This window comes from Octodon degus, unplaced genomic scaffold (genome assembly GCF_000260255.1).
Source record: "Octodon degus isolate 3935 unplaced genomic scaffold, OctDeg1.0 scaffold00039, whole genome shotgun sequence".
Classification (NCBI taxonomy): domain Eukaryota; kingdom Metazoa; phylum Chordata; class Mammalia; order Rodentia; family Octodontidae; genus Octodon; species Octodon degus.
The window spans coordinates 659,627-673,857 of NW_004524615.1; the positions used below are offsets into that span (position 1 = coordinate 659,627).

At 51.8% G+C, this 14,231-nt stretch overlaps 1 protein-coding gene across 1 annotated transcript in view; it reads right to left on the reverse strand.

The window, feature by feature from the left end:
• Positions 1-14,231, reverse strand: part of Cul4a (cullin 4A) — a 38,750-nt gene that overhangs the window by 10,135 nt on the left and 14,384 nt on the right. Inside the window, exons 4-15 of the mRNA XM_004631160.2 lie at positions 12,942-13,011; positions 12,293-12,366; positions 11,697-11,859; positions 11,002-11,091; positions 10,101-10,183; positions 8,111-8,178; positions 5,295-5,413; positions 4,421-4,613; positions 2,935-3,039; positions 2,713-2,823; positions 2,554-2,639; positions 2,048-2,155 (exon numbers count right to left, since the gene is read on the reverse strand). Coding sequence (XP_004631217.1) covers positions 2,048-2,155; positions 2,554-2,639; positions 2,713-2,823; positions 2,935-3,039; positions 4,421-4,613; positions 5,295-5,413; positions 8,111-8,178; positions 10,101-10,183; positions 11,002-11,091; positions 11,697-11,859; positions 12,293-12,366; positions 12,942-13,011 — 1,270 coding nt within the window. The remainder of the gene's footprint in view (positions 1-2,047; positions 2,156-2,553; positions 2,640-2,712; positions 2,824-2,934; positions 3,040-4,420; positions 4,614-5,294; positions 5,414-8,110; positions 8,179-10,100; positions 10,184-11,001; positions 11,092-11,696; positions 11,860-12,292; positions 12,367-12,941; positions 13,012-14,231) is intronic.

The window sequence follows — 14,231 nt, forward strand, 5'->3', positions numbered from 1 at the left end:
ATAGGAAAATCTGTACTATAACATCGTGTAACTCAGTTGTGTCCCAAATTTTCTGATCAAGGAGATTATGGGGCCACAGAGGAAAGTGATCGATGATGTAGAATGAGCCTAAGGAGAGTCACATGGAGAAAAAACATTCTCTCAGGCTTTCACAGAGAGCAAATTGGTCAAGCAATGGCCATGACTCATTCACATGGCTGACACTGACAAAGGATCTACAATCTGAGGTACAGGATCTCAGGATAAATTCTGAGGGGATTTGACTGACCTTATGAGATACAAAAGCTGCATTTCTTGTTATATAGGTCTTGCTTTATCTTGGTGTTAACCATCCAGCAGAAAAGTATAAAAACAAAGTATAAAAAGTAAAGCCATATTAATATGCTGAGCTGTAAAAGGCTCAAGTCAACAACTCTGACATGGCCAGTCTTATGGAAAACCCACTACTATTATGGACTACTGGACTATTTTGGAATAATTTGCTGAATTCACACACCTGTAATATTTAAATGACAAAACTAAACAAAAAAAGGGGATACAAGTGAACGATCATTTTCTATCTGTATACTCAAAATAATTCGGATAGATATACAGCTACATTCTCTTAATTCAATGAATAGAAAGATTTGTTCTAATAGTGTTTGTGGACAGTATATCATGTCTGCATCTTGTACAATGAATAACCACTAAGACAACAATATGCAATGTATTCGTTATTGAAACTATCCTGCTAATCGGAGAAAAAAATACACCTCTGTCATACTAAAAGAAAAAAAAAATACACCTTTCCTCCCTTATCTTGTGGGTGCTGGGCATTTTGTCTCAGCATGACAAAAGCAACAATGATGTTGCACTGTTCATAATAACCCAAAGAAAGTCCTCTCGCTCACTAACAAAAACGCAGTCTACACAGACAATGCCCAAGAAGTGTGCAGTATCAACACACGCTGCAACAGAGACAGCAAGGAATCAGATAGGAAGCCACATCCTATGACCTCACTATGTGGACATCTAGAGTAGCAATCCAGAGGTGGGGGCAGGGCTGTGGATGCAGGACCTGGGGAGGGGACCACAGTGTGACACCTGCCAGGCACTGGTCTCCACATGGAGTAACAAGTCAGAGGTAGTGGTGGGGCACAGCGAACACGCTTAATGCCACTTTTATGACAGCCAATCTTCATGCATACTTAAGATGGAAAACCATAAGCTAAGTAAGGTATATCTGACCAGAAGGGAACATAAAAAACTGATGAGAAAAGACGGAAACAAAACCTTTACAAATCAATAAGAGGGGTTGAAGGGAGGGTAGGGTAATGGGGAAAAAAAAAGTTATATCATGTACAGGTACAAATTTCCTGTAATAAGTGATTATTATGTATACCTAACATGTATCAATAAACTTAATAAAAATACATTATGCTAAAACTTCAACACGTCTTGGACCAAGAAGGGTCAGGATGATGAGGATGGGAGGTGACAGGCCAGACTGAGGCATCCATGTGACAAGACAGACAGATAGGCATGAACACAAATAGGTTTGCGTAGAAAGTGCATCCTTGGAGCAGAACTAGAAAATGGACCCATCCATCCAGGAGACTCTCAAGCAGCTGACACATGAGAAACAGACACGGAGTCTGGCTCTGTTGGCCCACAAACCACCTCCTGGTTACACAGGGATGTAAAAGCACTGATGACACAGGGCGAATCGGCCCGAGACTCTTAACCACATGGCTGCTTCCTGCCACCAAGAGCAGCTGTGTCCCCACTGGACCTCACCAGGGCTCCAAGCCCTCCAGGAGACAGAGAAGCGGTACCAGCTGTGTGCTCATGAGGCTTGCTGAGCACTAGACACACACTCCCAAGACCCTGCTGAGAGCTGACAGACCAGGACGCAGCTGTCACACTGACAAGAGCTCCCTGGCCTCCTACCACAGGCTTGGGCCTCCGACACCTCTGTGCTATCTGCAGAAGCAAAGGTCTTGTAACCAGTGCTCACCCCTACGATGGCTCCCACAGGGAGCAGGGGAAAAGGGTGCCCAGGGCTCACCTCGGGGGGCAGGTGTACCTCCATGGGTGTGTATGTGGGCCAGTAGCCCATGGTGAGGATGTTCACCGTGAGGTCGATGGGGCCTGGGGCACTCTGGTTCTGCATGTGCTAGGACAGAGAAAACCCAAATCAAATAATCATCTTAAAAGCATGAGACATAATGTGCAGCAAACTTCCAATTTTCAAAATAAACTCTCAACAAGCACTATCGCGTCACACCCTGCACTGCCCTGTCACTGGTGAGTGCCCATGTGACGAGCCCCAGGCCTAGGCTGCTTCTCCTGAAGCTACCTGTCCCTCCCCACTTTCTCTTGGTCAAATCGGGGCTGGAAACAGGGCCTCAGGCATGGAGGCAAGCGCTCTGCCAAGGAGCTACACCCCAAGCCTTTCACACTGCTTGGAGAGCAGGTCTGGACACGGCACTCAGGCTGGCCTTGACCTCATGACCCCTGCTTCAACCTTCTGAGCCGCTGGAGTACGACTGTGCCTCGCCTGGCTCCACTCACCTGCTTGAAGTGCATCATGATGTCCTTGGAAAGCTCCATGTCCTTGAACATGCCCTCCAGCTTGCTGGTGAAGGCGGCCCCACACTCTGTGACACGTGAAGGGTCGAGTCAGAAGGCAGGAAAGTCCCCGCCCCAGGGCAGGGCCTGCCCCAAGCTCACCGTGCTTCAGCTTGGACAGCATAGACTTTTCTGCATCCACTGAGGCACTTTTCCCAACAAGGAGTCTTTTTGCCAAATCTTTCTTATAAAATGCTTCAAATACATCTTTACCTGGTGGAACCAGAGGGGAACAAGGAAGGCATTAGACACTGCTGAGTTGCACACACACAGAACAAGCCTGGGGCGACTCTGCTGGAGTCAGGCTCGATGCTGGGCACTTACCATGGATGAATCTGAACAGGATCATGATCTTATCCAGGATCCGTTCCAGCTCCTCGTCGGTAGCTTCCTTGTTGCCTGCTCGTAACTTGGAGTCAACATGCTTGGCTGTGAGAGAGCTTCGATTAGAAATTGGCCAGGGGGCCGGCAGGGGCATGGCACCCTCCCAGCATGCAGAAGTGCCCAGTCTCCGTCTCAGCACCACCAAAAGAAAAACAACCCAGAAAAAGTTCTCCTTCACATCTTTTCTGGCAACAGTCAGGCCTTTCTTGAATACTCCTGCAGGATAGAGGGCAGAGGCCTGGTGCGCTCAGTCTGTGGGCAAAAAAATCCTCCCAAGTTTAACTTCACCAAGGACTGAATGTTTAGGAGGCAGGGGTCTTATCTTTCCTAATTCCAGATTAGAGAGAAGATCCACGCCAGCAGCTATATACAGCACTTGGGTTCTGCCATAAGACACTGCCACGGAACTGGGATGTCCCTGTCAAAGCTCTGCAGTCAGAAACTCAGAGGTGACTATAACATGCAGCAAGACTGTTTTCTTAGGGCCCCACAGGGCTACAGTCAAAGTATCAATGAAGGTAAGAGCATTTTACTGGGCTTCTTACCCTGAGCAGGGCATGAGCCCATGTGGGGTGTGTGTGTGTGTGTGTGTGTGTGTGTGTGTGCACGCACTCCGCCCCAGGAGCTGCCTCACGACACAACCCAATGCTGTCCAAAGTCCTGATTCCTAAAAGCTCAACACTCTGATCAGTGGAGAAACCACAATCAGCAACATGGCACAAAAGATTATCAAACTGCCTTTGGACTTTTTCTTTTATTGGCATTTCCCTTTCTCATTTTATTATGGAATATTCTGAATTCACGGAAAAGTGGCCAACTGTCTAATGAGCTCCAGGCATGCTGTACCCTAGTCACAACCCACTTACACCAAATCTGCATCCGTTATTGTAGCTTTTTGCCCCTTTCAACTTTTAAGTTAAAAAAACACTTCTACTGGCCAGTGAGAAGTTTATGACTCCTAAAATGTTGTTTTCACCTTATTGTGAACTACAGTAATTATGCAAAGTGCTAGTTCACAACCTGCCCATCTGGGTACCTAAGACTAACGAGTGCCTCACATCCGGACCACTCCAAGCTATGGGTCAGGCTCCCAGGTGGAGGCACTGGGACTCAGTCAACTTCTGAGAATCTACTGCCTCTCAGCTAGGATGGGCGCAACCAGCACTGCTGGGACCTTTAGCACACACATCTCTGGAGCTCCCAGTCTAGGAACACAAACTGGAGTAACCTTCCTCATCCCGTTCTCCTAAGTGGTCAAGCTCTCTGTCTTTACCAAATCCCTGCTACATCTCCCCCTGCACAGGTGTGCATGTCCAGAGAGCCTGGTAAAAGCCCTTCCCTCGCCCACCCTAAAAGGAGTCTGGGCATTTGGGCAAAAAGCCTCATTCTCCTGAACTGGTCAGGGCCCAGGACACTGTTGCACTACCGATCAGCTCCGCAGGCTTGTTGGGCCTCTTGTTGATGAAGGCTTCAAAGGACTCCTTCATCAGGTGGACAAAGCGCTCGTTCCTCTGGAAGCACACCTCCACCACGTGGTCCACCCTGTCCTTGAATTCTAGCAGGTCCTGGACCATGTCTTTATCTTTCTCAGGATTGATGACAATTGTTGTCCCAAAAGTCTACAAAAGCAAGTTAGTGTCAAGTCAGAGACAGGTTTAGGAACACCACTCCTCTTGGCCTTGCACTCTGGTGGCAGCCCTGGCCTTGCTCCTCGGTGCCCCAGCACCCTCTGCACTGTGGCCACAGGAAGGTCTGTGTCCCTTCAAGGCAGGAGGTGCCTGGTGATCAGAGTCATGGGCCAGCCTCAGGCATCTTCTGCAAGGAAGGCCTCAGACACAGAGGAAGGCCCCAGAAGTTGTGCAGTGGCATCTGAGCGACACAGAGAATGCCTAGCCACAAGACGATAAACCCAGGTGTAGGCTGTAGACCACCAGCCACAGCACAGTGGGAAGCTCTCCTATAGACACCACTGGCAAGTGATGCAGACCACCCCTTGAGAGGTCCAAGAGACCACGACCATGGAAGGAAGCCGCGGTTGTGCTGACAAAGAACAAAAGTGGCTTCGAGGTCACAAGTCCCCGTGTGGTTCTGTCACTGTTAGTGTTATCTCAGAAATGCTTCCCTTAGGAAAACGTTTATATAGGTAGTCTTTGGGAACAGTGCAGATCCCCGTCTGTGGGAACACACAGCTCTTGCAGCAGTGCCACTGGTGTATGGAGCCGCGTTCCGGCCTCAGACCTGCCCATCCCCCCTGCCAAAAAGTCCCCAAGCAGGATGCAGGGGCACCGAGACCTCAGTACCTTGATGTACTCGCTCCAGTGGAGCAGCAGTGCCTGCTGCCCGCCCCGCACCCGGCTGAAGAGCTGGTACATCTGTGTGAGGTCAGGCACTCGGTTCTCATCCAGCAAGTGGTCCAGCCCTGGGATGCAGAGAGGAGGTCCAGCGGGAAGTCACATTGCTGCTCACTCGCTGCCACAGGGCGGCAGCAGAAGAGCGGCACCGCGGGGGGTGCATGTGCCTTTGGCTGGCAGGCTGGCCTCGCTAAGTATCTAGGCGGGGTTTGGCAGCCCCCCCCCCCCAGCATGCATGTCAGTTCCTTACCTCGTGAAAGCCCCTTGCTTACAAGAGGGGCGACATAAGAAACCACTTCCACCAACGGTTTACTAATATATTAACTCTCTACTTTTTAACAAACACAATACAGTGTGGGAGAACAATTACTTACTGTTCATTAAATATTCTGAAGTGTATTTTAAAGTTCTAATTGTTTCAGGTATTTAAATATTATAAGGACTTCCTAAAACCTTACTATAGGAGAAAAGTGGGGCTGGTGGCTTTTTTTTTTTTTTTTTTGGCAGTACTGGGGATTGAACTCAAGACCCTGCACTTGCCAGGCAGGCACTTACTCTACTGAGCCATCTCCCTGACCACGGCTGGTGGTTTTTAAACAGTTTTCTGGTAATTCACATGGCAGCTAAGCTGAGCAGAAGGCTGTGCACAGAAGGGTAGGGCTCTTAGCTACCCTGGCAGGTAGGAAAGAGCATAGACTTGGGGCCTGAGATCTGGATCCTGAGCCTGAACTCCATCCCCGCCATTTCTCCGGTCCACGTAGCCGTCCAGATGCAAAGAGACGTTTGTCTTCTGTCAGTGCTGGCCCCAGCCCTTCTCACGCTTCCTTTTCAGACAGGGCCTGGCTAAGCTGCCCATGCTGGGCCCGAACCTGCGAGCTTCCGGAGCAGCTGGGGTTGCAGGCACATGGCACGACACCTGGCAGTACACGTCTTAGTTTAAAATTTACGTTCCTTAAACCCTGAGTGTTTTAAAGAATTAAAAAATAGGGGCTGGGGAGATGGCTCAGTAGAATAAGCACTTGCCTGGCAAGTGCAAGGGCCTGAGTTCAATCTCCGGTTCCGAAAAAAGAAAAAGAAAAAAAGAAAAAGAATTAAAAAATATATACTGAACTTTTATACGTATAAAATACTTCTAGGGAGCCTGCCCATTAGCTCAGTGGTTTAAGTGCCTGCTTATACGAAGCATTCAGGCTCAGGATGCTGTGGTTCAAACCCAGATACTCCCACCAAATCAGAAATGCCCTAAGGGCATCTTGAGGTGGCCAAAAAAATAAATAAAAATAAAAATAAAATACTTGTAATAAAATTAAGAGCAAGCTTTTACAAATATAGCTATTTTCTTATAATTTCACTCATCAAAATGTGTGGAAACAATTTATGTAAATTTCTACTATTTACTTGAAGCCCCTTTTTTTAAATTTTTTTGGAGCAGAACTGGGGATTGAACTCAGGCCCTTGTCAGGGAAGTGCTTATTCCACTGAGCCATCTCCCTGGCCCCAAATACTAATTTTTTTTTTTTTTTATTATATCTTAGGGAAGGGTCTACAGGGTCTACTAGATTAGGCTCGTAGTGATTCTGTTTACAGATGCCCAGTCTGAATCGCTGTCTCAGTGTGCCCTGGGGTCGGGCTGGCACGGCAGGCCCAGGGATTAAAGCCCAGTCCCTGGGCCTGCTTGCAGGTGCTTTAATCCGCCGAGCTATTTGGCCAGCCCCCCTCTATTTTCTTTATGGAGTGACTGTTTACTGTTTTAAAAAAACACCTGGTACAAATTCTGAATGCATTTGTTTATACGCAGGTAGTAAAGTAAGTGCCCATTTACACAAAAATACACCACCTCTGTGGGTTTTGGCAAAGTGTAAGCAGAAAACACAAGCGGGAGCGAACCCGGCTCTCTGTTCATGACTAAGGCACCCACATCAAGCTGCTCAGATCTCTGCCTCCTCATTTGTGAGCTGGGGACCAGGAACCTCCAGGCCTGCGTGCCGAGGAAGCTCTGTGACAATTCTGCTTCTCCTCGCTGCTGTGCTGGCCTCACCGGGAGCCCTGCGCTGGTGCCTTGCCACTCGTGCCCCGCTGCCAAGAGCACACGTGCCTGGCAGAGCAGAGCCTGAGCAGGACTCACGCAGCACGATGAGGCCACTCCTGTTGGACAGCTGATGGCTGGGAGGCTGCAGCCTCCACGTGTCTCAAGTGACTTGGATGGTGACACCAAGCACTTAGGTGACAGAGAGTGGTGTCAGGAATGCGCATGTTGGGAGCTGGCCACCGCGGAGCTGAGTGAAGCCCACTCTTGTGCAGGCAGTCAGGGCCTGGCCCTGAGATTGAGCAGCCCCACGCAAAGCTGCCCGCTACTGTGCTGCTCTCTGGACAGCCCCAGGACCTTGTGACTGCAGCCTGTGACTTGGGCTCACTCTTGTCAAACTGGGAAAGGACAGGCCTCCATGAGGCCCAGTTACCACAGTGAGAAGGCTCTGGGAAGCCAGTGTCCACACATGTCACACCTGGGCTCTTTACCCAGGTCAGGTGGGTGGGCAAACGGGGCAGCTGGACTGCTGGGCCACAGTGGTGGACCCTGTGGCGCAGGACTGCTCAGCCCGGATGACTGGCTGGGCTTCCGGCAGGAAGAGCTCTTCTAGGCACTTCTTCCTCACATCCCTCCCTGGAAGATTCTTAATGACTTTCTTAGGACAGTACTGAGAGGCAACTTCCTCTACATGTTGAGGATGGGCTTTCAGTTTAATTCACGGCTCAGGAAAACCCACCTTTTTGCAGAATGGCTGTCAAATGTTCTCCTAACAACTGTTTCTCCACACAAGCAATCAGTGGTTTCCTACAAAGGCAAAGAATAAGTATCAGAAACAGTGGAAGGGAGAGCTGTGGGAGAGGGCAGGTACGTAAGAGCAGGGCAGAGGGCAGAGCACACTCCCTCCTGTGGCCGATGCTGAGCGAGGCTGGCAGCTCTGCAGATGGTCTGGACCCCTGGATGGGGACAGCGGTACCCACTCAGGCTTCCACAGAGCCCCGCCTCCCTGGCGAGCACTTCCAGTCAGCAAAGCCTAGAGCTCTAAAGGCATCCAGTCTGGTTTCAGCCCATGGGCACAACCACCCCCCTGAATGTCACACCTGGGCTTGTGGTCCCGGGCTGGGACCTTTCTCTCTGCTGAGCTCCCTTCTCCCTCAGTGTTCCCGCCAGCTTCTGTGCCACTGCTGTCTGAAGCCTCTCAGCCCTCGCCGTTCCAGCGCTCTCAGAACCACTAGGGACCTCCTGCTGTGCCAGTCACCTGCAGTGCTCCCCAGGCACCTGGACACTGGCCTGCGAGTATCTCACAGAGCAGGGCATCTCGATGCCTTCAGGTCTGGCCAGTGCAACTGGGCACACAGGGCACCACAGAGCACATAGCAGTGCTCCTCTGGTTTCCTCTGGGATTACCTACAGTCCAACTTGGCTCCTCGGTTCTCTTCAGACGGCAGAGAAACTGCTCTATCCCAAAGCCACCCCTGTGAGGTGCCTTCCCGAGCCTTCACCTCAGTTTATGAGGAGCTTCTCAGCACAGGTCTCACGGCAGTCAGGGCAGCCCAAGGAGGGGACAGACTCGGCGTCACCCTGCCCAAGGTGCGTTGCTCGCAGCTCCCCAGACACTCCGCCTCGTCTCTGTGGGTCCTTGTCATGGGCTGTGTTTGGAAGTCCCTCCCAAAGCCTCATGCAGTCATAGCATTTTTTCCGAAGGCAGCTGAATGACTGACTTCTCGTGCAATGCTGGGCGATTGCTAGATCAGTCCACTGACTAGACTGGCACTGCCATAATCCTAGTAAAATGGATACCATATAGGCTACAGAAAAAGGCTTGTCTGCCTGACCCCCACTCCAGTTGCTTTTGCTGGGTTCTGTTGCTACATGCTACTCTGCCTTGGAGCCAGCTGAGTATGGACTGAAACCTCCACAAACTCTGAGTTAAATAACCCTTAGCTCCTTTAGCTGTGGTTGCTGGGTACTGTTTCAGCAATGAGAGAAAATTGGTGCATTGCGGGCAACGCACCTCGGGCAGGCGACGCTGGGTCTGCCACAACTGCCATGACTTCCCTCCTTGGGCTGCCCTGACTGCCGTGAGACCTGTGCTGAGAAGCTCCTCATAAACTGAAGTGAAAGCTCGGGAAGGCACCTCACAGGGGTGGCTTTGGGATAGAGCAGGTTCTCTGCTGTCTGAAGAGAACCGAGTCCTTGCCTCCCCATGCCCACTGACATCCCCAGGCCAGCCTGCCCTTGCTCGGCTCTGCCCTCCAGGACTCTGCTTTCTTTTCCCACTGTATCACCAGCCCATCCCTATCTCCCCTGCCTGTCCTTGCAGCAGGGGGCAAGCTCTTCAAGTGTGGACCCCCCCATATGTACCATGTCTGCTCTGTGCTTCACAAGCGGAGGTGCCACACACCTGGCCCAGACATAGTCTGTTTCCCTATCTCTTGCTACCTGGGACTAGAAAAAAAAGATAAAAAGATAAAGCACGCAGCAGCAACACAGTAACAGTGACGGCCACTGAGATGTCTAACCAAAATTCACAACTGAAAGAGCTGCAGTCAACACCACTCCAATAGTGCAAACAGGCCCCGTCTCCACAGTGGGAGGACCCACAAATGCTAGACAATAACAGACAGGGTTCACAAAATGTACGTAAGGAAAAGTGCTCTCGGGAGCAGTCAGGGTCAGAGTCTAGCCAAAGAATGCCTGCGGGGGACACCACCAACTGGGACACTCACTGTGTGCTATGGTCCAGGTAGGTGATGACGCGGTCTCCCTCTTCCTCCAGGCGCTTGCTCACGTGGTTAAGATATTCTGGAACCTTACAAAGAAATATTGCAACACAAAGACATTTTGGGAGCCAAGAAATGAAACCCTCTTTACCTCATAAAACAAAAACAAAGAAAACTCCATGTATGTAAGCCAAATAGGGACACACTTCCAGGGAAGAGTTTAGTGACCCAGAGGGTAACACATGCCTCTAGCTCAGCCTTGCTGTCCTCCAGGAGGCTACGAGCCCCTCTCTCCCAGGTTATGCTGGGACAGGACTGGTGCCTGGGTTGGAAGGCTGCAGCTCACTGGTGCCACACCCCTGGCTGGCCAGCAAAGCTACCAGCAGGGGACCAGAGCTGCTCTGTGCACCAAGCTGTGTGGTGCAGGAAGGTGGAACTTTCCTGAGAGCCAAGTGGGCAGGCAGCAACACCCGCTGCCACCCTGCCTCCCTCGAGGGCTGCTTCCAGCCTGGGAAGCTAAGTACTGGCTGGGGCCATCTTGTGATCACTTACATTTTTCCACATGGAATTTTTTCCCAGTGGTTTTTGCACAGATGAAAAATTTAGATGGATTTTATCTTTAATATTTAGAATTTATCCTTTGTCTTCATGCTTAAACTAGAAGCTCTTTATTTCGGAAACTACTTTTCTGGGGCTTTGTATAGGAAGGCAAAGAGAGTTTTTAAGTTAAGGGGGAGACATGAAATTTTTACTAGAGTGAGAAGTAAGGTCATTGCTGGGGACTCCAGTGAGACTGCAGTTTCCCCCGGCGCTCTGTCTCAGGCCCAGTGAGAAGGAAACCCCAAGAAACTGTGCAGAGAGGCAAACCTAGAGGCATGGAACAAAGCACTAGAACCACCTGTCTCACCTCACGCTCCTGCATCAGTCTTTGGCCTTCTGCAGCATATAAACAGTTAGTCTCTTCCAAAAATTTCACTTCAAATGAGTCTTTATACACCTAGGAAATGGGTGGTTAATGGCTGGGCTGAGTGGCAGCGCCTGAAATGCCCCGACAGCCGGGGCTGGGCTGCCTACCCCACCCAGCCAGCCCTCTCCTCTGTGCAGGCCCGGGCCCTTCTCTTAAGAGCAGTAGTTCCATTACGGGGTTAGCTCCTTATTTTTGTTTTGTTTTCTAAGGTGGGGGTCTTACTATGTAGCACAAGCTGGCCTGAGCTCATGGCACTCCTCCTGTTTAGACTCCCAGATGCTGGGATTCTAAGAGGGTACCACTTAGACCAGCATGGCCCTTGGGCTTTTTGTATGTGCAGTCAACAGTCTTTCTGGGGATCGAACCACAGCAACCTGAGCCTGGCTGCTTTGTTGAAGTAGGTACTTAAAGAGCTGAGCTAAGGGGCAGGCCCCCCAGTCAACAGTCTTTCTAGTTTTCACCTGATTTTATTTTTGTATATAACATACTTCACTCGAAAGAAAATCAGTATTTCAAGCAGTCTCTTCTTCTGTGGCAAGTGGTGCAACACTAGTGTGGGGTCACCTACACTAACCTTAGAGGCTGACACGCTCTCGCACTGTGGCCCTACTCAGGCCAGGGAGGAGGCAGCCCACCTGGAGATCTGAGAGCATGCTTAGCAGGCTACGCAGCAGGCTCCTGTCCACAGCCTCCCCACTCCGCTCTCGCTCAATCAGCAGCAGAATCCCGTCGATGGTCTTGCCCTGGACCATCTTGTCGCTGATGATGTGGTTTCTGAACAGCTCCAGCCCCATGTCCCTGGGCAACAGTGAACATAAAACTGGACTGTAGTTTTGCTCTTCCGGCCCCACCCTTCACTGATCTCTAATAATAAAGTGCTCATGTTCCTTGAGTAGGCTGATGTCCCGGGAGCTACATGTCTGCTCAGCAAGTTACCCCTATGTACTCTTGTGGAGGCTACTTTCTCTTTCTGGGTTCCGTAGGCATCACCCCACATGCTCCCTCCCTTCCTTGGAGCCACACTTGGACTGCACTGCTGGCTGTCAGGGAGGCAACCTGCCAGGGAAGTGGGGCACAGCTCTGACTGCTCCTCATAGGTACCTTTTAGGCTAAGGCCAGCTAGATCCGATTCTGCACCATGCCCAGGGGTATAACGTCAGCACACAGTGTGCCCAACAGCTGCAATGGCAGAGACATCCTGCCAGGCTGGGCAGCAAGCAGAAGCACTCACCAGATAGAAGGGAGCATGGAGTTCTGCAGGACGTACGTGCGGTCAAGGAACAGGAAGATGCTCCTGACCATGATCTGTAGGCCAGAAGAAGAACACACCACCTGAGAGCAGACCGCAGCTCACGCGGTGCCAGCCACCTCCAACCTAACACGGCCGCTTCTTGGGGAGAAACCGCCTACCAAGACCCTCATTCTCCTGCACTTCACCTGTCTCCTTGGTATTTTTCATCCCTAGCAGCCCTGACAGCAGCATGAGATCACTCAGCTTAAAGATTTCTTTTACACTTCCATCCCGACTGTCACACCCAGCGCTCAGCACTGCGAGGTCCTCCAGGCGCACTGTCACACCCGAGCCCATTTCTCTTTTCTTCCTCCTTCCTTGTGGTGCTGTGGATCTGAGCCTCCCATGGGGCAGGCAAGAGTTCTAGCACTGAGCTATGCTCCTACCCGACTAAGCTTAAATTAGCTTGATTCCTGTGGACTGTGCTGGGATGAGGGAAGCATCCGCAATCACTCCTGCTGCCACTCGCCTGGTAAGATCAGAGGCTGAGTTAGACCATGGCAGACGTGAGCAAGTGAGAGACATGCAGGTGCCCAGGCTGGATTTGCACAGAATCAGAGCTATGGAAAGGGTGGCGGCGGCTGCTCACCATCTGTCTGCAGTGGTCTTGCCAGCATGTGTTGATCTTCTTCAAGAACAAGACGCTGTCGAGGGAGTCTGTGCAGGTCTGCTAAGGAAAATCTCAAAACCTAGGCCTTACAATCACTGCCACTTCACCATAGCGTGGCTCTATTCCCTGCCTCATGCTGGACGGCAACACCCAAGCCGAGGAGGGATGCGAAGGGCACACGGGGGGCTGGGGCTGCCCCCCAGCACACAGCAACCTGCGAGAGCCGTCAACAACCAGAGCACAGTGTCTGCCTCATGCCGGACGGCAACACCTGAGCCAAGGAGGGATGTGAAGGGCACACGGGGGGCTGGGGCTGCCCCCCAGAACACAGCGACCTGCGAGAGCCGTCACCACCAGAGCACAGTGCCTGTCGGCCTTCCCCGTGGGTCTCACGCAGGGCTCACAACCCACTTACCTACTGCACGGCACCTTGCCACAGCGGCCCAAATGGACCAAGGTGGCAGCTTCCAAGTTCCCACCTGGCTCTTAGCATCTCCATGTCCAGCCCCTGTGCACAACCTCATCTCTCACTGACCCTCCTGACTGCCCCATGCCCCATGCCACTGACTATAGTGCCAGAGGGAACAGACACCAAGATGCAGTGCTGGGTGCCAGGCGGCTGGCCAGGAGGGAGCTCAGTCACCAGGCGCCTGGATGCCAGCACCAAGGGCCAGCAGAGGCCCCTGAGAGGGGCATCTAAAGACCAGCTCAAGCAGCTTCAGGGAGAGGAAGCACAGTGCAGGTTCCCAGAGCAGTATGTCTTCACAGCACTCCCGTCTGCTGTGCCCACCGCACAAGGGGAGGAACAGAGCAGCCCATCTGGGTGGTGGTGCTGACAGCCTGAGCTATAGGCCTCTGGCATCCACGCTGGTGAGCTCCCCAGCTCTCCAGCAACCCTCAAACACAGGGCCGGGTGAGGCTCGTCCCGACAGATGCATCCTCTGCACCAGAGGGCAGCCTCCAGGAGTGAGTAGGAAGTTCAGGGTCAGTGGGGCCTGTGGCATAGCTATCCCTGTGGGAGCAGGGCAGCCCTCAGCAGGCACACCAGGAATTCGGAAATAGGGACAAGGATCCAGCATGCTGAAGAGCATTTCTCTCAAAGTTAATTATGGTGGCCACCACTGCAGGAACTGGGAGCAGTCTGGATGCAGAGACCCAGCAGGTGCACACGGCATCTATGCAGCCTGTGCCGTGCCCTACGAGGAGCCCCAGGCCCCTGGATGCAGAGACCCAGCAGGTGCGCACGGCGTCTATGCAGCCTGTGCCGTG